Source organism: Salmo salar, chromosome 29 (genome assembly GCF_965601325.2).
Source record: "Salmo salar chromosome 29, fSalSal1, whole genome shotgun sequence".
In the NCBI taxonomy this organism is placed as follows: Eukaryota; Metazoa; Chordata; class Actinopteri; order Salmoniformes; family Salmonidae; genus Salmo; species Salmo salar.
The window spans coordinates 21,181,026-21,202,634 of record NC_138319.1 but is presented as its reverse complement, the minus strand read 5'-3'; the positions used below and the strand labels follow the sequence as shown (position 1 = coordinate 21,202,634).

General features: G+C 41.9%; 2 protein-coding genes across 3 annotated transcripts; both read right to left on the bottom strand.

Moving 5' to 3' along the window:
* Positions 1–1,045: 1,045 nt before the first annotated feature.
* On the bottom strand, positions 1,046–16,939 carry dcaf11 (ddb1 and cul4 associated factor 11). 2 transcript variants are annotated; one of them, XM_014181081.3, is made up of 15 exons: positions 16,777–16,939; positions 14,243–14,465; positions 13,801–13,928; positions 13,414–13,532; positions 13,261–13,325; positions 12,946–13,046; positions 12,639–12,785; positions 12,225–12,279; positions 11,644–11,712; positions 11,454–11,511; positions 10,999–11,184; positions 7,593–7,746; positions 2,845–2,997; positions 2,537–2,643; positions 1,046–2,310 (listed from the first exon to the last, which is right to left on the bottom strand). In XM_014181081.3, exons 2-15 carry the CDS (start codon positions 14,452–14,454, stop codon positions 2,239–2,241), a joined length of 1,626 nt encoding a protein of 541 aa, XP_014036556.1. In that variant the 5' UTR covers positions 14,455–14,465; positions 16,777–16,939; the 3' UTR covers positions 1,046–2,238. The 2 variants fall into 2 exon arrangements, with proteins under 2 accessions (XP_014036556.1, XP_014036557.1); XM_014181082.2 differs by lacking the exon at positions 16,777–16,939 and adding an exon at positions 16,483–16,769 and having other exon boundaries at positions 1,552–2,310.
* A 2,539-nt stretch (positions 16,940–19,478) lies between these two features.
* thtpa (thiamine triphosphatase) lies at positions 19,479–21,590 on the bottom strand. The gene is made up of 4 exons (XM_045710521.1): positions 21,469–21,590; positions 21,169–21,244; positions 20,220–20,774; positions 19,479–19,709 (listed from the first exon to the last, which is right to left on the bottom strand). The coding sequence occupies exons 1-4, from the start codon at positions 21,472–21,474 to the stop codon at positions 19,609–19,611; spliced, it is 738 nt and encodes a 245-aa protein (XP_045566477.1). The 5' UTR covers positions 21,475–21,590; the 3' UTR covers positions 19,479–19,608.
* Between the last annotated feature and the right edge of the window lie 19 nt (positions 21,591–21,609).

Here is a 21,609-nt window from a genome sequence, read left to right as displayed (position 1 = left end):
ATCCTAAAAATGCCTCTGCTCAACTGTAGCCTATGCCACATTGCAAATGTTATCATGGCTTTATTATAAAGTGCCTTTCTCTTCAACAGTAAATTTTACCACACATTGAATTGCATCTTGGTGCACATATTTGTTTACAGAAAATGGTGGTGTGCCTGGGCCTATGATTTCTTAATCTGGCTCTGCACACAGGAGCAGCCTAATTGTGAAATGTTTCCAACCAGAGTTGGTACTGTACTAATACAGTACAATAGTCTTCATACCCCAGTATTGTGAAGTAAGTATAATTGTGTCATGTCACAAATGACCATATAAAATTGTTAATACATTTAGAGTAAAAGCCAGTCTTTTTTTGGCCAAGTCCTCTTTTCTAGGTCCTCCATTCAAAGGCTCAGATATCGATGTCAAAGCTTATTTGAATCCATCCCTGTTGTCTGTGTTTGTCACAAGCAACACATGCCTCACAGAGCGTTCTCTAAAACTCATTCCACCACTTAACATTCCATTATATGCTGCTCCATGTATCCCACCACTTAACATCTGCCTGTATTCATTCAGATACGAGCCCCTGGTGGTTTATCAGAGATACTTACTAATAGCCTCAGAGGCCAGTCTCCAGACAGCTCCCATCCTATATTTGTGTTAATTGTTCACTCGTTCTCCTCCCTCGCTCTCTGAGAGTGCCAAGAAATCTGACTCTAATATTAGAGTATAAACAACATTCCTGCCGTTACAATACCCCCCCACGGAACTATGATGTGACTCTATAGCAACTAATTGTCTGTTAGCTGTGGTTGGCTATGCACTAATTTAAAACTGTTGTGTTCAACAAAAAAATCCCCTCTTGCTTCTTATTGCTCAAGCAGCGACTTTTGTGAAAACCCACCTGTAAAGCAAATTACTGCAAAGACAGGTGGCTTAAGTAGTAACAATTACAGTTGTTATCAGATAACTTTTCCTGATATCAATCTGGCAATTCCCTTCATATTATTTCTGACGACTGTATTTGGCAGGTTATGTACTTCTACAAAATAACTCCGGTGAATATGTTCAAATAAATGTTTTATTGATATTGTAAAACAATTGAGATTGGAACATGAACATCGATATAAACACACAGTCAAACAACATACACACATTAATATGCGTGTACCCACTGGGCAGACGTCTAGTTTTGATTTACAATTGGTTGAGTTGTCAGCAAATGTGAATTCAACGTGAAATCAAAGCATTTCATCATTGGATTTAGGTTAAAAGTTTGGTGAAAACAATATTAAATTCCCTTAGGTTGATGACTTTTTGTAATTCCAAATCAGTTTTCTACGTTGATTCAACTTCACATAAATTGTTTAACATTTTTTAGTATGCGGAAACAATGTTGTTTCAACCAGTTTTTGCCCAGTGGGTATCCACACGTGCACACACACACATCCCCCAACCCTTCACTGTGTCTTAAACCCCAACACACATTATTCACACATTCAAATATTTGAATTGGAATTGTTGGACTCCAAAATAAGTTATTCTTACCCATGGACATTAATACCGTTAAAGTATTATATCTTATACAGAATTGTCATAAGTCTTGGTGGCTGTTCACAATTCGCCTGTAATTTATAACATTGTTTTCGTCTACATACAGTATACATTATTTGGGTGATGCTTTTTACTCAAAGCAACAAAAACATACTGTTGTTAAGAGGCTTGTTGGGGGCTCTCGGAGCAAGCATTTAGTTAGCTTTGAGCTTTAATAGGTTCTGCATAAAAGACACCAGCCCAACTTAGAAAAGGCTTTAGCCTTCTTTAGCCTATACTTGCATGAGAAGAGACATCAACTCTCCTTAACTGTCATGGTCTTAAAGTTAGATAGCATGGTTCCGTCTGCACTGTCGGTGGATGGACTAGTGCTGTGTAGGAATAACACCACCTGTCAGAAGACAATGCCTCAACTGTCTCGCTAAAATTTTGCCGTTCTCTGCAGATTGGCGAATACGGGGGGTAATAATGGCTTCTGTACCAACACAGAGAAGTAAGAAGATAGAATTGGGAGATTAACACTTCACAATCACACTATAATTATTGTTATCCAGCATTGAATCAATGAGATTTCACGGTTCGCTCTGAGCTTGTTGTTTCGCTCTCTCCCTCTTATGGTTCCGCCTCTCCCCAGAGTGATGTCACTGACTGACACGGTCAGGCTATCCCATACCTATGACATCATCACTTCCAGTCCTTCTTTCAGTCCCTCTCCCTCTCCTCATCCAGTGGGTGGGTCTGCCTGTGCTCCCAAACACGCACTGCTCCGTCCCACTGTGAAGAAAAAAAGAAAGATTGAGGGAGAGAAATAGAGAAAAATAAAGAGGGAAGTGGGAATTAGAGGGAAGAAAAGGAACAATATGTTAAATGACAGGAAAGATAAGAGAACTTACAAGCACATTGATTTAATGAGATAGGTATTCTGAATGGTCTAAATTAACTTCCTGAATTGATGCCAACCCCTCAGTGGAGTGGAGCAGAGCCAGCTAGAGAGACTTACGGAGCTGCTGATGATGTTGTCCTGGTAGGGATGCCAGCTGACATCCCTCACACACGCGTCATGCTCAGAGAGTCTGGTCACCACGCTGCCCGTCAGCACGTCATAGACTGGACACACAGACACACAGTCCTTTATACCCCTTTACAATGCTTTTGACTCCCTCTAGCACACGTGTTGGCAAACACAGTCACACACACAATATTTCTCTCTCCCACAAATACAGACCAACACACGTACACACTTTACATTCTACACAAACAGAATCAAACTATATTTCTCTCTTCAACACACACACACACGTCACCCACCAATGATCTTCCCAGTGGAGCAGCCGGTGTAGATGAACCTCTGTCCGGTGGTGAACTCCGGGGAGAAACGGCAGCGTATGAGTGTGTGCAGAACACCGTGACCCCTGTAGGTCATCACCGAGGTGTCGCCGGTCAGCTTGTGTCTCTTCAGGGCTGGGTGGACAGGCGATAGACGCACAGCAGGCAAATGACAGGTCAGTCAACACCGCCTTCTATTTACACAGTCAAATACAGCTGCCTTATGGCCAAAAATTTACAATAGGACATGTAGTAGAGGATGAATGCTCAAAAGATACTGTAGGCAATGTTCCCTCTAATTGTTCCCGGCACTGAGCAGATTTTCAGGTCTTCCAGCGCATGTTTACTGTGAACACTGAGGCTGTACCTGCTTTAAAGTTACTGTTAACAGTGGCCACGTGGGCTACTGTGGCTATTTGATCATAATGTAGGCCTACCAGAGTGGACTACCATGAAAAACAATGGAGAAAATGTATCTCATAACATTTTAACATGGAAATAGCTGTTCTATCATTCAGCCTACAGTAGCAGACTGCGTGTGGTGTTCAATGTAGGCCTACATTCCATGAGACTTTTGAAAACAACACGCAGGGCTTGACATTAACCTGTTTATCGACTTGTTCTTCAGACAAAGAGGTGACTGAAAATGTGTTGTTTGATGCAGGAAACCACTTTACTAAATAAAATGCATTATTCCCATTATTCCCATACCATTATTACAGAGAATCAGACAAATTATGCTACCCTCTGCATATTGGCTACTTAGCTTTTTCAAGCCTGTCTCAAAATTACAACACTGCCCCTTTAAGACAAAAAAAAAAGCTGTTCACCTGACTCGCTTTTCAAAGGTGTCTAGAAATACACGTTTTGTCCTCTCGTAGGAAGCAATCACTCCCCTATTGCTGACCACAAATGATCTATAACTGGGCTAATAACTCACTAACTAGCAAAGGATAAGAACAAAATGTGCACGTGGCTACATGCAGCTCTCGCTTTGATCTCAAAACAACTGCATCTACTCACGACCGCTCATGCTGTAAAACACTGTCCAGTTAAAAGTAAATGGCACAGATCCGTATATGGCAATGGTCTATTTGCATATAGGCCTACTGCAGCTCAGATTTTTACACAGAGCGGTGCGGCATAGAGTATGGGCTGTGTAGTGCATGTCAATGCAATAGAATCCTACTCCGATGCGTTCTGCATTTCTTGCATAGATAATTTTGTTTCGGGATGTTGCATTGGAAGTAGCTAATATTGCGTTGTTTCGATCACAATTTCCACAGCAAAGGGAAATGTTGATAGTGTTAACAGGGAACAATCTAGAACAGTGGTCACCAACCTTTTCTGAGTCAAGATCAGAGTCAAAATGCAAGCCAAGATCAACCGCTCAGATTTGACTTCAAAAACATAAGCCTATGCAACATTAACCAATTAAAATAAAAATTAAAAGTACTGTAGCAATGAGGTTTGTGCAGTAAGCTATTGGCCTAATACATTATCACCGCATATTAGCTTTGCTTGAATTGCCCTGCCAACGCATTGATGTTTGTGCCATTATATTTAAACATTTATGGTAGGCTATATGATCACACCGGTAATAGATCTGTTGTTGTATTACTTATGAGGCACATCTGAGTGAGCATACATTTAAATAATTAGCTTTTTATTTTACTGGGCTGATGGTGCCTGCATCTGATGGTCGGTATCAGCGGAGGGAGAGAGCAGAAGACTGAAGGTTCGGCACTCAACATCCCTTCGCTCTCCCTGACCAAAAAGGGTCAGTCTTCCAGCTGATGGCGCAACACGAGTCGCACTGCGTTATTTCTGCCTCATGCACAAATTCATGTTGTTACTCCTATGAACAGAGAACGTGAAATATTCCTCGATATTAAAAAAGATTCTAGCCGCTAATAATAACACAAGCCTATAGATACACTTCCCTACTAATTCATTACTGCTGCACTGCTTTTTTATAGCGTCGAGTGTAAATTACATTTACATTTTAGTCATTTAGCAGACGCTCTTATCCAGAGCGACTTACAGTAGTGAATGCATACATTTCATACATCTTAAGAAGACATCAGAACAATCTAGCTAAAAATCTACCGCCTACATCAAAATAGACTCCCTTTTGACATTGACTTGATCTCTGTACTGATAGGAAGACGTTGGTTCTTCACAACAGCCACCCCAGATAAGAGCATGTTTCTCTGGCAGGACCAGGAACACGAGTAACAGTCATGATAAAAACCTATCCACTAATTAAAACGGTATGAATAACATTCAAATTAGGCTAGGTGTTCTATTGGTCAATGGCCTAATAGTGGAAAAAACATAAAGAAGCTTCAAAGCTTGCCCTGAAACAACTTTAAAATGTTGAAAATACTTATCCAAAAAAAATTCTAAATAAGGTCAACCAAGAGACACGAGCATTATACTGAGGAGACAAGTCGACTCATATCCTTACAGATCTTTGCTTAAAACCATAACAGGAGTAAGCTGCTTAATTACTTACACATAGGCCTAACTAAACACATAGGCCTAACCCACTTCCGGGTTCGATCCCAGGCTGTGTCGCAGCCAACCGGGAGACCCATGAGGTGGTGCACAATTGGCCCAGCGTCGTCTGGGTTAGGGGAGGGTTTGGCTGACAGGGATGTCCTTGTCTCATCATGCTCTAGCGACTCCACGTGGCGGGCCGGGCACGCTGACTTCGGTCACCAGCTGTACAGTGTTTCCTCTGACACATTGATGCGGGTGGCTTCCGGGATATAAGAGTTGTGTGTCAAGAAGCAGTGCGGCTTGGCAGGGTCGTGTTTCGGAGTACGCATGGCTCTCAACCTTCACCTCTCCCAAGTACTTATGGGAGTTGCAGCGATGGGACAAGACTAAACTACCAATTGGATATCACGAAATTGGGGTAAAAAGTAACAAACAAAAAAATATATATATATATTATATATAAAAAACACACACTTGAAGTCAGAAGTTTACATACACCTTAGCCAAATACATTTAAACTCAGTTCTGCACAATTACTGACATTCAATCCTAGGAAAAATTCCAGTTTGCATCACCACTTTATTTTAAGAATGTGAAATGTCAGAATAATAGTAGAGAGAATGATTTATTTCAGCTTTTATTTCTTTCATCACATTCCCAGTGGGTCAGAAGTTTACATACACTCAATTAGCATTTGATAGCATTGCCTTTAAATTGTTTAACTTGGGTCAAACGTTTCAGGTAGCCTTCCACAAGCTTCCAACAATAAGTTGGGTGAATTTTGGCCCATTCCTCCTCACAGTCAGGCCTCCTTGCTCGCACACGCTTTTTCAGTTCTGCCCACTATTTTTCTAGTGGGATTGAGGTCAGGGCTTTGTGATGGCCACTCCAATACCTTGACTTTGTTGCCCTTAAGCCATTTTGCCACAACTTTGGAAGTATGCTTGTGGTCATTGTCCATTTGGAAGACCCATTTGCGACCAAACTTTAACTTCCTGACTGATGTCTTGAGATGTTGATTCAATATATCCACATAATTTTCCTACCTCATGATGCCATCTATTTTGTGAAGTACACCCGTTCCTCCTGCAGCAAAGCACCCCCACAACATGATGCTGCCACCTCCGTCCTTCACGGTTGGGATGGTGTTCTTCGGCTTGCAAGCCTCCCCCTTTTTCCTCCAAACATAACAATGGTCATTATGGCCAAACAGTTCTATTTTTGTTTAATCTGACCAGAGGACATTTCTCCAAAAAGTACGATCTTTGTCCCCATGTGCAGTTGCAAACCGTAGTCTGGCTTTTTTATTGCGGTTTTGGAGCAGTGGCTTCTTCCTTACTGAGCGGCCTTTCAGGTTATGTCGATATAGGACTCGTTTTACTGTGGATATAGATACTTTTCTACTGGTTTCCTCTGGCATCTTCACAAGGTAATTTGCTGCTGTTCTGGGATTGATTTGCACTTCTCGCACCAAAGTACGTTAATCGTCTCCTTCCTGAGCGGTATGACAGCTGCGTGGTCCCATGGTGTTTATACATGCGAACTATTGTTTGTACAGATGAACGTGGTACCTTCAGGCGTTTAGAAATTGCTCCCAAAGATGAACCAGACTTTCTGAGGTCTTGGCTGATTTCTGTTAATTTTCCCATGATGTCAAGCAAAGAGGCACTGAGTTTGAAGGTAGACCTTGAAATACATCCACAGGTACACTTCCAATTGACTCAAATAATGTTAATTAGCCTATCAGAAGCTTCTAAAGCTATGACATTTTCTGGATTTTTCAAAGCTGTTTAAAGGCAGAGTAAACTTAGCGTATGTAAACTTCTGACCCACTAGAATTGTGATACAGTGAATTATAAGTGAAATAATCTGTCTAAACAATTGTTGGAAAAATGACTTGTGTCATGCACAAAGTAGATGTCCTAACCGACTTGCCAAAACTATAGTTTGTTAACAAGAAATTTGTGGAGTGGTTGAAAAAAATAGTTAATGACTCCAACCTAAGTGCATGTAAACTTCCGACTTCAACTGTGTAATAAATAGAAACAAAATGGTTGGATCGATTTAATCATGTATACTTGCATAGTATCTTATGATTGAAGATTGCAATTGGAGTGGCCCACTTGCTATCTAATGTGCAAGCTAGAAGAGGAACCAGTAATGTATAACAACCTTTTTGCCTCAAACGTCCCTAACACCCTGACCCCCTTCCCCAGGCCTCTCACCTCTCTGGGGCACCTGCTGCCAGCGGTAGTCCCAGTTCTGCTGGGTAACGGCCAGCCGCGAGGCCGCCAGGCCCTCCTTGGGGGAGAACTTCCTCACATCCCACAGCTTGATGGACTGGTCCTTGGAGTTACTGATCAGATAACGTGCATCGCCCTGCCAGATGGAGAGGGCAGATTAATGATAGATGTGTATCTTCCTGACAGAAATAGTTGTCCCTGCGGGTGATTTGTGCAGTCAACGGACACACAGAAGTTTTTGTTACCACAGAATGAGGGTAAAAATACTAATACATCCTTCCTCACTGATCGAAACCCTTTCTGATTGGTGAAACAGCACAGCATAGCTTTGACCTGTCCAGTTGTGTATAAAAAATACATTTTACCATGTACAGTGCCTTCAGAAAGTATTCACACCCATCGACTTATTCCACATTTTGTTGTGTTACAGCCTGAAATCAAAATGGATTCAATGGTTTTTTTCTCTCTCACCTACCTACACACAATACCCCATAATGACATGTTTTTAGAAATGTTTTTTTGAAGTACAGAAATGTCTAATTTACACATACAGTACCAGTCAAAAGTTGACACCTACTCATTCAAGGGTTTTTCTTAATTTTTCTACATTGTAGAATGACAGCTTTTTATTCTCTCAACCAGGTTCATGAAGAATGCTTTTCCAACAGTCTTGAAGAGTTCTCACACATGCTGAGCACTTGTTGGCTGCTTTTCCTTCACTCTGCGGGTCAACTCCTCCCAAACCATCTCAATTGGGTGGTCGGGTGATTGTGGAGGCCAGGTCATCTGATGCAGTACTCCATCACTCTCCTAGCCCTTATACAGCCTGGAGGTGTGTTTTGGGTCATTGTCCTGTTGAAAAACAAATGATCGTCCCACTAAGCGCAAACCAGATGGGATGGTGTATCGCTGCTGAATGCTGTGGTAGCCATGTTGGTTAAGTGTGCCTTGAAATCTAAATATATCACAGACGGTGTCACCAGCAAAGCACCCCCACACCATCACACCTTCTCCTCCATGCTTCACGGTGGGAACCACACATGCAGAGATCATCCGTTCACCTACTCTGTGTCTCACAAAGACACGGCAGTTGGAACTCTGGGTCTTCCTTTCCTGTGGTGGTCCTCATGAGAGCCAGTTTCATCATAGCGCTTGATGTTTTTTTGCGACTGCACTTGAAGAAACTTCCAAAGTTTTGAAATGTTCCGTATTGACTGACCATGTCTTAAAGTAATGGACTGTCATTTCTCTTTGTTATTTAAGCTGTTCTTGCCATAATATGGACTTGGTATTTTACCAAATAGGGCTATCTTCTGTATACCACCCCTACCTTGTCACAACACAACTGACTGGCTCAAACACATTAAGGAAAGAAATTCCATAAATTAACTTTTAACAAGGCACACCTGTTAATTGAAATGCATTCCAGGTGACTACCTCATGAAGCCGGTTGAGAGAATGCCAAGACTGTACAAAGCTGTCATCAAGGCAAAGGGTGGCTACTTTGACAAATCTCAAATATACAAATGTTTTGGTTACTACATGATTCCATGTGTTATTTCATGTTTTTGATTTCTTCACTATTATTCTACAATGTACAAAATAGTAAAAATAAAGAAAAACCCTGGAATGAATAGGTGTGTCCAAACTTTTGACTGGAACTGTAAGTACTCACACCCCTTTGCTATGACACTCCAAATTCAGCTCCGGTGTATCAAATTTCTTTTGATCATCGTTGAGGTGTCACTACAACTTGATTGGAGTACACCTGCGGCCAATTCAATTGTATGGACATGATTTAGAAATTAACAACTGTCTATATAGAAGGTCCTACAGTTGACAGTGCATGTCAGAGCAGAAATGATGAAGTCCAAGGAAATGTTCGTAGATCTCCTAGATAGAATTGTGGAGGCGGCATATATCTGATTCAGATATGGTCCCATGTGGCTCAGTTGGTAGAGCATGGTGCTTGCAACGCCAAGGATGTGGGCTCGATTCCCACGGGGGACCAGTACAAAATAAAAAGTATAAAAATGTATGCACTGGCTACTGTAAGTCGCTCTGGATAAAAGCATCTGATAAATGACTCAAATGTAAATGTACAATTCAGAGGGGTTGAGTTAAATGTGCAAGACACATTTCGGTTGAATGCATTCAGTTGTGCAACTGACTGGGTATCCCCTTATATCTCGTGAGGGTAAAAAACTATTTTTAGAGTGTTGAAAGTTTCCAAGAGCACAGTGGTCTCCAACATTGGCCATCTGACCAAACTCTGCAACCGGGCAAGAAGAACCTTGGTCAGGGAGGTAACCAAGAACCCAATGACCACTCTGACAGAGCTATAGAGTTCCTTGGCTGAGATGGGAGAACCTGCCAGAAGGACAACAGTCTCTACAGCATGTCACCAATCTGGGCTTTATGGGAGAGTGGCCAGACAGAAGCCACTCCTGAGAAAAAGGCACAACATCACACCTGGAGTTTGAAAAAAGGAATGTGAAAGACAGAACATAAGTCAAAATATTCTGTGGTCTGATTAGAAAAATGTTACTCTTTGGTCTGAACGCATAACGCTATGCCTGGAGAAAACCAGGCACAGCTCATCACCCGTCTAACACCATCCCTACCGTGAAGCCTGGTGGTGGCAGCATCATGCTATGGGGATGCTTTTCAGCAGCAGGGACTGGGTGATTGGTAAGGATAGAGGGAACAATGAATGGAGCCAAATACAGGCAAACCCTTGATGAGAACCTGCTTCAGAATGCAAACGACCTTGGACTGGGGCAAAGAGTTACATTCCAACAGGACAATGACCCAACTATACAGCCAAACCAACACTGGAAAGGCTTCAGAACAAAATTGTTAAAGTCCTTGAGTGGCCCAGCCAAAGCCCAGACTTGAATCCCATTGAAAATCCCATTGCTGTTCACTGCCACTCCCCATCTAACTTAACAGAGCTTTAGAAAATCTGCAAAGAAGAATGGGAGAAAATCCCAAATCCAGATTTGCAAAGCTGATAGAGACACCAAAGACGACTCAAAGCTTTAATCGCTGCCAAAGGTACTTTTACAAAGTATTGACTCAGGGGTGTGAACGTGTATGTCAATGAGATATTTCTGTAATTAATTTTCAATAAATTTAGAAAAACGTGTTTTCACTTTCTCATTATGGGGTATTGTGTGTAGATGAGAAAAAAAATATGTAATCCGTGTTGAATTCAGGCTGTAACATAAAATGTGGAATAAGTCAAGGGGTATGAATACTTTCTGTGGGCACTGTACGTATTCAAATAGTGCTTTGATATGGATGATCACATACACTGTATCCTAATGTGTAGAGTGATTACAAATGCTGGACACATACACACGCAGCTAGTGTTTTTTTCTATTACCTTGCTGTGTATGAAGGTGATGCCATCTCTGTGTCCAGACAGCTGGCCCACGGGCTGGGGTCTGTCCTCCCGCAGCGTCCGCCTGTCCCACACCTTGCAGAGCGCGTCGTCGCTGCCTGAGAACAACAGCTGGGACGAGCTGTCAGCAAAAGCCACCGCATTCACGTCATCCTCGTGAGCATCAATCTAAGGAGAAGGAGAGGAGGGAAGAGAAAGGGGGGAGAAAGAGTGTGTAAAAGAGTGAGGAGGAAAGAGATAGCAGAGGTCAAGAGTGAGGTGGGTTGTGATATACACAGAGGGGTTCCAAGATAAGAGGGACGCTCTGTATCGTCAGCAAGGCGATAGTGTGATGCTTGGTGGGCAGACAGAGGGTGACCAGGGTGTAACTAAATACTCGCAGTGCCAATGTCAACAGCAACAGCAAATATGGTCTATAAGCAGACACACACACAGACCTTAAGGGTTCTCCTATTCTGTTCACGATCAAAGACGTAGAGGCAGCCATCATTTGCTCTGTGAAGAAAAAAAAGAAACGGAGAGTGAGATATGCACTGTAGGCTATTAAACGTGGCCCTAACCAACTAAAAAATATTAGAAATTGATCTGAAAATGTACAATTGGGATGAAGAAATTGGGTGCACTAACCCTCCAAGGATCTCTTTTCCGTCTGTGGAGGCAGCCAGAGAGAAGACACAGAACCTCCTCTCGTCTGGGCTAAGAGGGAAGAACAGAACATTAACCAGCCTCCTCCACTGAGACACATCTCCAATTATGGAACATCATCTACAATCCATGGAAATAATTGGCCTAAAATGGTGCTGCTCTCAAAAAGTTGAATCCTAGCTTCAGAGAAACATGCGCGTATCTCAAAGTTCAGTGCAAGTGTAGCCTCACGAGCCACCCTGATGCAGTGAACCCCTTTTACACGAATTCATATAATTTAAGTAAATGTTGAAGTTACAAAGAAGTTAGGATTTAGCCCAAACAGCAGGAAATAAAAAATCACATAAATGGAGTCCCTCAGCTTTTCATGTAATACATTATGAACTCATCTAATTGAAATGGTTCCTGTTGCTCCATTAGAGTGGCACACAAAATGAACAATGGCTGGTTGAAATGATAGCTAGTTCCAAGGTCAGGCATCCTTGTGAATGAAGAGGATTGCCGGTAGAACAGTTTATTACCCGATTGGTTAAGCTATAAGTACTATGAGGGGAAACACTAACTTGAGGTCCAGGGCGGTATGGGTTTCACTGTCTCCATCTACACTGCAGACATGAACTAGAGGGGTACAAGAGAGCACACATCAGTACAAAATACACCCCAGTGACATGACAAGAAGCCCAAAATAGATATATTCTGGTGAAGATCGTGATGGCAAAAAAAACATCAGTTTTAATGTTTAGAAATCATTTATTTCCAAATGAGTTAGAGTTGAGTTCTTTTATATTAGATCGACATAGCTGTGATAACCGACTGCGCCTCGTCTCATGTTGGTTGAAGCGCGGTCCTTCCACCTCACTATCTTCAAATTAAGTTATAATCCTACCCATTCCTTCATCTATGGTAAGGTCAGGGTGACTAAAATAGCAGCACCCCCCAGTGTGGGTGGTATCTTTGCTCTGGTGGCCTAGCCTTACTGTAATCAGACCAGCTGGAGTAGAGCACGTTGTGGGAGTCGGGGGTGAAGCATACGTCCAGCACGCTCCAGCCCACGTCCCTGGCCTTCACAGTCTGCTTCAGGTTAAAGCGCCCGCTACTGGTGTCATACAAACGGATGTTCTGGTCTAGGAAAGCCAGGGAAGGATGCATGTTTTAGAAATCAGTGGTCACTACAAATAAAAATGTGAAATTGTTTGTACATGTAAACACAGCGATGTGGTTAAGAACTAAAGGAATTTCAATCATTTCCCCAGTCTACTGTAACGGTTGTGTTCACGTCCTTACCTTGGCAGGCAGAGAGGAACATGTTGCCATCGTCACTGTACACACCACAGAACGCTTTCTGCTGGTATGTGTCCTTGTGTGTCACATGATTGGGCAGGAAACTGAGGAGAAGTGCAAACGGAACACCAATGGATTTCAGCAACAACAGGCTCCTCATCTGTCAACATTCAGGTTAATGGTCCGATAAATAAGGCTTTATTCATTACAGCTTTTAAGTGGAACAATTCATAACACATCCCCTTTCACTTGTTTCTGCAATGAGTTTACGGTGCTTAGTTTTAGTGTGTGGATGTGAGGCGTTTTGGTAATACTCACTGTGAGCGAATGCGACTACACTCTCCGTGAGAAAAACTGGAGCCTCGACATCGGCCTTGTTCCCTCTGAGAGAGTAACACAAATCAGAATCACCCTCTAGACCTGAGGAACACAGTAGACCCAACATGCTTGCCCAACAATGCTTGCCCTCACCTCTGTTAGCATGTGGGTGAAGCTTTGCCTGCCTTTCAAGTCAGATGAGGCCGTGGTCAGGAGGATCCGAGTCCGGATTTCACTCCGGTCCAACTCCTGAGTGTCTGGCTGGGAGTCCACTGACAAGACACAGGAGCAGTGAGCAAGAGACCAGTGAGGCATGCAAGTAGGTATACATTTGTAAACACACTTGTGTAACAAAAATGCCAATACTTTTTATTTTAACTGTGATGTCAAGTGCATTGGAATATCTATATGAATAGCACTATATCAGATAGAAGGAATAGCGTTATGTTTTTTGGTCATTTTTCTTCCATTGCTTGCACACAAAGTAAAAAGTAGGATTAAATGTGACTAGTGCACTCAATGAAACCCCGCTTGGTTTACCGGGAGGGTTGTAACGGTCTCCTAGACGCCCCTCCCAAGCCCCATCGCTGTCCTCGTCAGAGTCTGAATACGACTGGACGAGCTGCAGGCCTGTTGCTCCACTCCCATGGACCAGCCTCACCTGGCCCCTTCATGTACACACAAAGATGAGGAGAGGGATGGGGAAACACTTGTGCTCATTGACATGAACTAGGACTAGGCTACACATAGGACACAACTCCAGTGGAGAAAGCACTCCATTCTGCATTGGCATGATTTCCTTATAAGTGCAACGATGAAGGAAAAACTAAAGTTTTCCCCTCTGCTGAGAAGCAGTAATGTGAGTTTGTGTTGAGTATTTATTTAAACTTGGAGCAGAGTGAACTTCTTTAGTGCTAGGTCTACTCTTTGGCTACTGTATAGGCTATGGTCAGACTGTCTCCCAGTCCCAGCTTCAACTTACCTCCTCAATAGGTAAGCCAGCACTTGAGCTAAATCGACGTCCTCCTCTGCTGTTGACTGCCTGTCAACCTGCTGCCCCTCAGCCGATCTGCGACTTCTACTGCTGTTACTGTTATTACTGCTGCTGCTCTGGTTGGATTCCGATTCAGACTGGTCAGGGTTGCCGCTGGAGCCCCGACCGCCGGACATCCCAGAACTAGACTGAGAGCCCATATACCGAGAGCCTGCCAGGGAAGTCAATAATGTTGTCTATGAGAAGTGAATAATGATGACAAATGCTTTAAAGGCCCAGTGCAGTGAAAAACGTTATTTCCTGTGTTTTATATATATTTTCCACACTAAGACGAAATCGCTCCGCCATTGCCTAGTTGCAAAAATTCTGATAGTACAAGGATTCCATACACTATACTTGTTTTGTCACATAGTTCGATTCATTTCAGTTTCTCTAACACTGAAATATCTTTTCCATAACCAAAAATATTGTTTTCTCATCTGTTTGAAGCTGGTGTACAAAACTGAAAATAAAATACGCAAAAACTAAACTTAAGAACGGGAGCATAGAAATAGTGTACATAGGACAGATCTACCGCTTCTTAGACTTGCTTCCAATGAAAATGACAGATCGAGCCTTCCGAGTTGCACAGCAGTCTAAGGCGCAGTGCTAAAGTAGTCACTACAGATCCGGGTTCGATACAGGGCTGTGTCGTAGCTGGCCGCGACCGGGAGACCCATGAGGCGGCACACAATTGGCCCAGCGTTGTCCGGGTTAGGGGAGGGTTGGCCGGCTGGGATGTCCTTGTCCCATCTCGCTTTAGCAACTCCTTGTGGCGGCCAGGCGCAACCACGCTGACTTCGGTCGCCAGCTGTACGGTGTTTCCTCCGACACATTGGTGGGGCTGGCTTTTGGGTCAAGCGATTAGTGTGTTTCGGAGGACACATAACTCTCGACCTTCACCTCTCCCAAGTCCGTACAGGAGTTGCAGCGATGGGACAAGAATGTAACTACCAATTGGATATTACGAAATTGGTGAGAAAAGGGGTAACAACCACCCCCCAGGCAGCGCAGTGGTCTAAGGCACTGCATCGCAGTGCTAGCTGTGCCACCAGAGATTCTGGGTTTGAGACCAGGCTCTGTCGCAGCCGGCCGTGACCGGGAGGCCCATGGGGCGGTGCACAATTGGCCCAGCGTCGTCCGGGTTAGGGAGGGTTTGGCCGGCAGGGATATCCTTGTCTCATCGCGCACTAGCGACTCCTGTGGCTGACCGTGCTCAGTGCACGCTGACTAGGTCGCCAGGTGTACTGTGTTTCCTCCGACACATTGGTGCAGCTGGCTTCCAGGTTGGATGTGCATTGTGTCAAGAAGCAGAGCGGCTTGGTTGGGTTGTGTTTCGGAGGATGCATGGCTCTCGACCGTCACCTCTCCCGAGTCCGTATGGGAGTTGCAGCGATGAGACAAGACTGTAACTACTTCCAATTGGATACCACGAAATCGGGGAGAAAAAAGGTGTAAAAAAAAAAAAAAATACCCCCCAGAAATTTTTATGACAGATCTATAACACAAAAAGTGACATATTACAGCTGTAAGCCTGGAGGCAAATAAAACATATGTTGCCATTCAGAGGGTGAACGGGCAAGACAAAAGATTTAAGTGCCTTTGAACGGTTTGAGTGTGTCAAGAACTCCAACGCTGCACGAAAAAAAGGCGATGCAACTCAATATTAGGAAGTTGTTCCTAATGTTTTGTACACTCGGTGTATATGGCTCTGATGCTTGCTAATTCCTCATAGAGGATGTCATCCTCCTAAGGAGAATGAACTGGCAAATCAGCTGTCTACACGCATGAATATTTTTCATGACATAAAACCACACCATTCTGTAGTTGGGTTACACCCCACACCATTCCAACACAGAAAAGCTGCTTATTAACATAGTTACTTAAAAAGGTAAAATATGCAGAAATCGCTCCGCCATTTGCTGGTTTTTAAAATTCTAATAGTTCATCTAATATCAGTTTATGTGACAAAACAAGTAACGTTGATGTCGACAAATATTGTCAAAACCGCTGTGAAATAGCTTTTCAATGCGAATTTTGTCGTGTCGCCCCAAAAAGTTACATATAGCTGCTTTAATTAACATTTTAGGGAAGGTAAACTATTTAATTCATGTTGTAATTAATTATAAGTAATATTTCATAACAATCTGGAAACACAGGATAGTTACTTTAACATTAAATCTGTTCACCTGTATGGGTGAGCTGCCTGACGTGTAAGAGATTGACCGTGTCTTCTTGACACAGACATACAACTACTATCAAAGACTTAGTTTGCTAAAAAAAAATGCAATGGCAAAAATCATCAAGCGACTTGCTCTAACGGTCGTTACAAAAAACGAGGTAACCATCGCATGAATTGTCTGACTAGCTAGCTAGTTAGCTAATACAGCTAGCCTAGCCTAAAGATACCTACACTGTTCTAAGTATAAGGTTACACGCGCTTGACAGTTATTTGTTGCTGTATATTAAGCTAAATAACTTGCCAGTTATGTTGTCACGAGTCCGTTTAAGAAAACGGTTTTTATCTGTGGATGATACGCCGTTTTCGCTGCCGATGTTTTCAAGATAATACCAGACCGAAGTTGCGAAGTCCGTGATGCGCCATGTTGTTTACAACATAGAAACTCATTATTTTTTCTATGGTTTACAATACTGGAGCAACCTGCGCGAGAACCCCAGCCCTTTTGGTGTCACATGACCTTCTCCCGCGAGAACAAGCTACCAAGTCAGTCAATTTGTGCCAGTGAAAATTGACAAGACATGTCGAAACTTGGATGTGTCGAAAATTCACCTCACGCCTACAAAACTCTACACATGGATGGCATTCTCCACAGGAAAACTCTGCAATGAGGACATCCATAAAACCGCAGGGATAGCAACACATTATAGGGATGACATAAGGTTTAGCACTTTACCTAGCACTTCCCCTTTGCTAGCCAACTGATGACTAGTATTGATTTGTTTCAAACCATGTGCAAATAACCAAATAATACAAAAACGGTGACGATTTCAAACGGGTATATAAGCAAGAAAATTATAAAATCGAATTATTTTTATATCTAAAAAATGTACTGTATTTTCTGACATGAGCTGAAGAATTGTCAGGTCATTGTTACAAAACTGGAAATATGCTAGTTTTAGGATAACATTTTGATTTCATAATCTCATATGGCTGCTATACATTTGTTTTTGATAATATTTCTTAAAAATATATATTTTTAGTTTATTATAGATATACAGTTAAAAGTCAGAAGTTTACATACACCTTAACCAAATACATTTAAACTCAGTTTTTCACAATTCCTGACATTTAATCCCAGTAAAAATTCCCTGTTTTAGGTCAGTTAGGATCACCACTTTATTTTAAGAATGTGAAATGTCAGAATAATAGTAGAGAATGATTCATTTCAGCTTTTATTTCTTTCATCACATTCTTAGTGGGTCAGAAGTTTACATACACTCAATTAGTATTTGGTAGCATTGCCTTTAAATTGTTTAATTTGGGTCAAACATTTCGGGTAGCCTTCCACAAGCTTCCCACAATAAGTTGGGTGAATTTTGGCCCATTCCTCCTGACAGAGCTGGTGTAACTGAGTCAGGTTCGTGGGCCTCCTTGCTCGCACACACTTCTTCAGTTCTGCCCACAAATTTTCTATAGGATTGAGGTCAGGGCTTTGTGATGGCCACTCCAATACCTTGACTTTGTTGTCCTTAAGCCATTTTGTCATTGTCCATTTGAAAGACCCATTTGCGACCAAGCTTTAACTTCCTGACTGATGTCTTGAGATGTTGATTCAGTATATCCACATAATTTTTCTCCCTCATGATGCCATCTATTTTGTGAAGTGCACCAGTCCCTCCTGCAGCAAAGCACCCCCACAAAATGATGCCCCCACCCCCGTGCTTCACGGTTGGGATGGTGTTCTTCGGCTTGCAAGCCTCCCCCTTTTTCCTCCAAACATAATGATGGTCATTATGGCCAAACAGTTCTATTTTTGTTTCATCAGACTAGAGGACATTTCTCCAAAATGTACGAGCTTTGTCCCCATGTGCAGTTGCAAACCATAGTCTGGCTTTTTTTATGGCAGTTTTGGAGCAGTGGCTTCTTCCTTGCTGAGCGGCCTTTCAGGTTATGTTGATATAGGACTCGTTTTACTGTGGAAAAATATACTTTTGTACCCGTTTCCTCCAGCATCTTCACAAAGTCCTTTGCTGTTGTTCTGGGATTGATTTACACTTTTCACACCAAAGTACATTCATCTCTAGGAGACAGAACGGGTCTCCTTCCTGAGCGGTATGATGGCTGCGTGGTCCCATGGTGTTTATACTTGCGTACTATTGTTTGTACAGATGAACGTGGTACCTTCAGGCGTTTGGAAATTGCTCCCAAGAATGGACCAGAGTTGTGGAGGTCTCCAAGTTTTTTTTCTGAGGTCTTGGCTGATTTCTTTTGATTTTCCCATGATGTCAAGCAAAGAGGCACTGAGTTTGAAGGTAGGCCTTGAAATACATCCACAGGTTCACCTCCAATTGACTCAAATTATGTCAATTAGCCTATCAGAAGCTTCTAAAGCATGACATCATTTTCTGGAATTTTCAAAGCTGTTTAAAGGCACAGTCAACTTAATGTATGTAAACTTTTGACCCACTGGAATTGTGATACAGTGAATTATAAGTCAAATAATTTGTCTGTAAACAATTGTTGGAAAAAGTACTTGTGTCATGCACATTGTAGATGTCCTAACCGACCTACTTCAACTGTAGGTACACAATTATCTTAAATGTATGATTGCACAGATGATCTTTTTTTTTTTTATATGTCTTGTATTTCATTTTTGCAAGGGAATTATATACTATACTAACTCAATGGTATTAGTTTATTTGTTTTTTTCAAGGTTGGTAAGCAGGACAAGACCAACCACACCCTATGGCGATAAGAGGTTGGAAGACATTCCCATTCCCAATCATCCTATGTCTCCAGCAAAAGTGGATCCAAAAAATGCTGAATGGCAGATGTGATTATCATTCAGTGACTCTGCAAGTGGACAGGGTGGTAGTTCATTATTCTTTAGAAGTGGTTGAATACCATGTACTAGGCCTATGACACCCAAACAGCATAGCAGGACATATGAGATTATGAAATTATAAAGTCTTGTGAAAGCAAAATCAAGGGCACCAACCATAATAACTTCTCATTGTTTATTGTAATAACAAAAATAGACCATCATTTTTGTGTTAACCACTTGAATTAGATAAAGTTAAGGACATGCAGAATTTTCAATGACATTAGTCAGCTACCTTCCAGCTACTATTTCTTACAATATATGTGCACTTAGTAATTTTGCATAGTGTTCTGGGCAGTATCTTTGCAGGTACACATCCATTTTTCCTTGAACCCTCTGATGGCCAGACAGACCTAAAGATGAGGGGGAGAGGGTGAAATAGGGAAAAATAAAGAAAATATTAAATATTTCTAACATAAATATAACATATAAATACAAAATGAACAGTAAGATGTGACATTACAGCACAGAATAAAGTTGTAATAACATGGTAATGATATGGTAACAAGTTATAGTTACTCACATTGAAACGTTATTTGCCCAGATACCCCGTAATTTCAGTATAATTATATTCTTATTTTAGGGTTACACCACATACTTTGTGCCATAGTATAAGGGGTAACAATACAGAGCCCTTTTTCCAACCATCTTTTACTATTACCATGTTATTACCATTTTATTCCATGCTGTAACATAAAGTGCTACCAAATTATCTTTAAGAAGCCATTAGTACAATACATATATGCCATCAATCTGTATGATGCATGCTTTCTGGCAGAAACAACCATTACCATGAAAATTAAAAGAGAAAGAATAATGCATAAATGTGCATAAATGACTGATACCCAGCATCCCCTGCTCACCCAGTCTTTGGGCAGTCTTTTCAATCTTCCTCAGTGCAGACTGAATATCTTCTCCCTTTGGCACGAGAACCTCTATTTCCCCAACACAATAGCCAAAGTCGGCCTGGTCAAGGTCTACACGCACTCCACTTTCATCTCCTTCCCCCCCAAAAGTGAATGAACACCTCTGTGTTGTAAACTCTGCAAAGCAAACCAGATTCAGCTCCATCAGCCAGGATTCATTTCCTGTGGGGCAATTCTTTGCACCTTCAGTTTTGGGTGTGTCTTGATGGACCACTGGGTGCGTCTGGTTGGCAGTTTTTTTCTCCCCATTACCTTCTTTCATGACCTCTCTCACTTTCAATTGAATTTGGGACAGATTGGTTATCTCCTGATAGCGTGAACACAGTTCTGCCTTCTGAGGCTCACCCACTCTGTCTTCTGCCTTCGTAACTGTGGCGCATTTGAGTTCCCAACATCCCTGGCGACAACGCAACCACACATCTCTCAAGGTGAGAAGGAAGTCTGGGGTGTCAAAATACTTGTCTTGGAATTGTTTCTGACCAATACACACCGCTGGTGAGAGAAAAGTTGCAAGAAAGAGGGAAGGGTGCATAGAAAATGTATTACATATTGTTTGAATGAATAGTTTTCACTGCTGAAAAGGATGCAATTTTGTTTTTAATTTGTAAGTATACTGAGAAATGATATCAAGTAAGTATTAAAAATAAAATCTGTCCCGATAAAACTAAATTAACATTGTAGTCTACATTTGAGTTTTCTTTACCAACCTTCATCAGCAGCATTCCACTATAATTAATCTAGTAGTTAGCCCACATTATACATTCAAATGGTGTATTCTATATTGTAAGTAGCCTACATCAATCATATTTTTTTGTGTTTTTAATATAAAATCTAGAGTTATGGAGATGCCCTCTGGGCACAATGGTACAACGTGGAGGCTACACACCTCCTATCTCTTCCAATTGTTTCTGAATGTCAGCGTCACAGACAAATTTCCTCTCCACTTCCACACTCATTGTACTCTGTAATGACACAAATTTATCAGCATCAAAATGCTCACTGTGAAATAAATTAATCTAACAACTACACATGATAAATTCCATTTGGGAAATAGTATATGGTCCCAATATTGGCCTTGCTGCCGTGTGGAAACGTAGCTACGATCTGTAATAAATACAGAGCGCGTGCAGAAGTAACACTAGACTAGTACGTTAGCGTTATACATTTCATATAGGCTACCCCTCACCTCCATTTAACGACCGCTATTACCGATTCAACAGTCATGTAAAATAGGTTCAAGATTGTTGATTGAGCTTTCACTAAATCACTGACAGCCGCAAGTATTTTAGACAGGCGCAGTGTGGACACCTAGGTGCTTACTGCATTC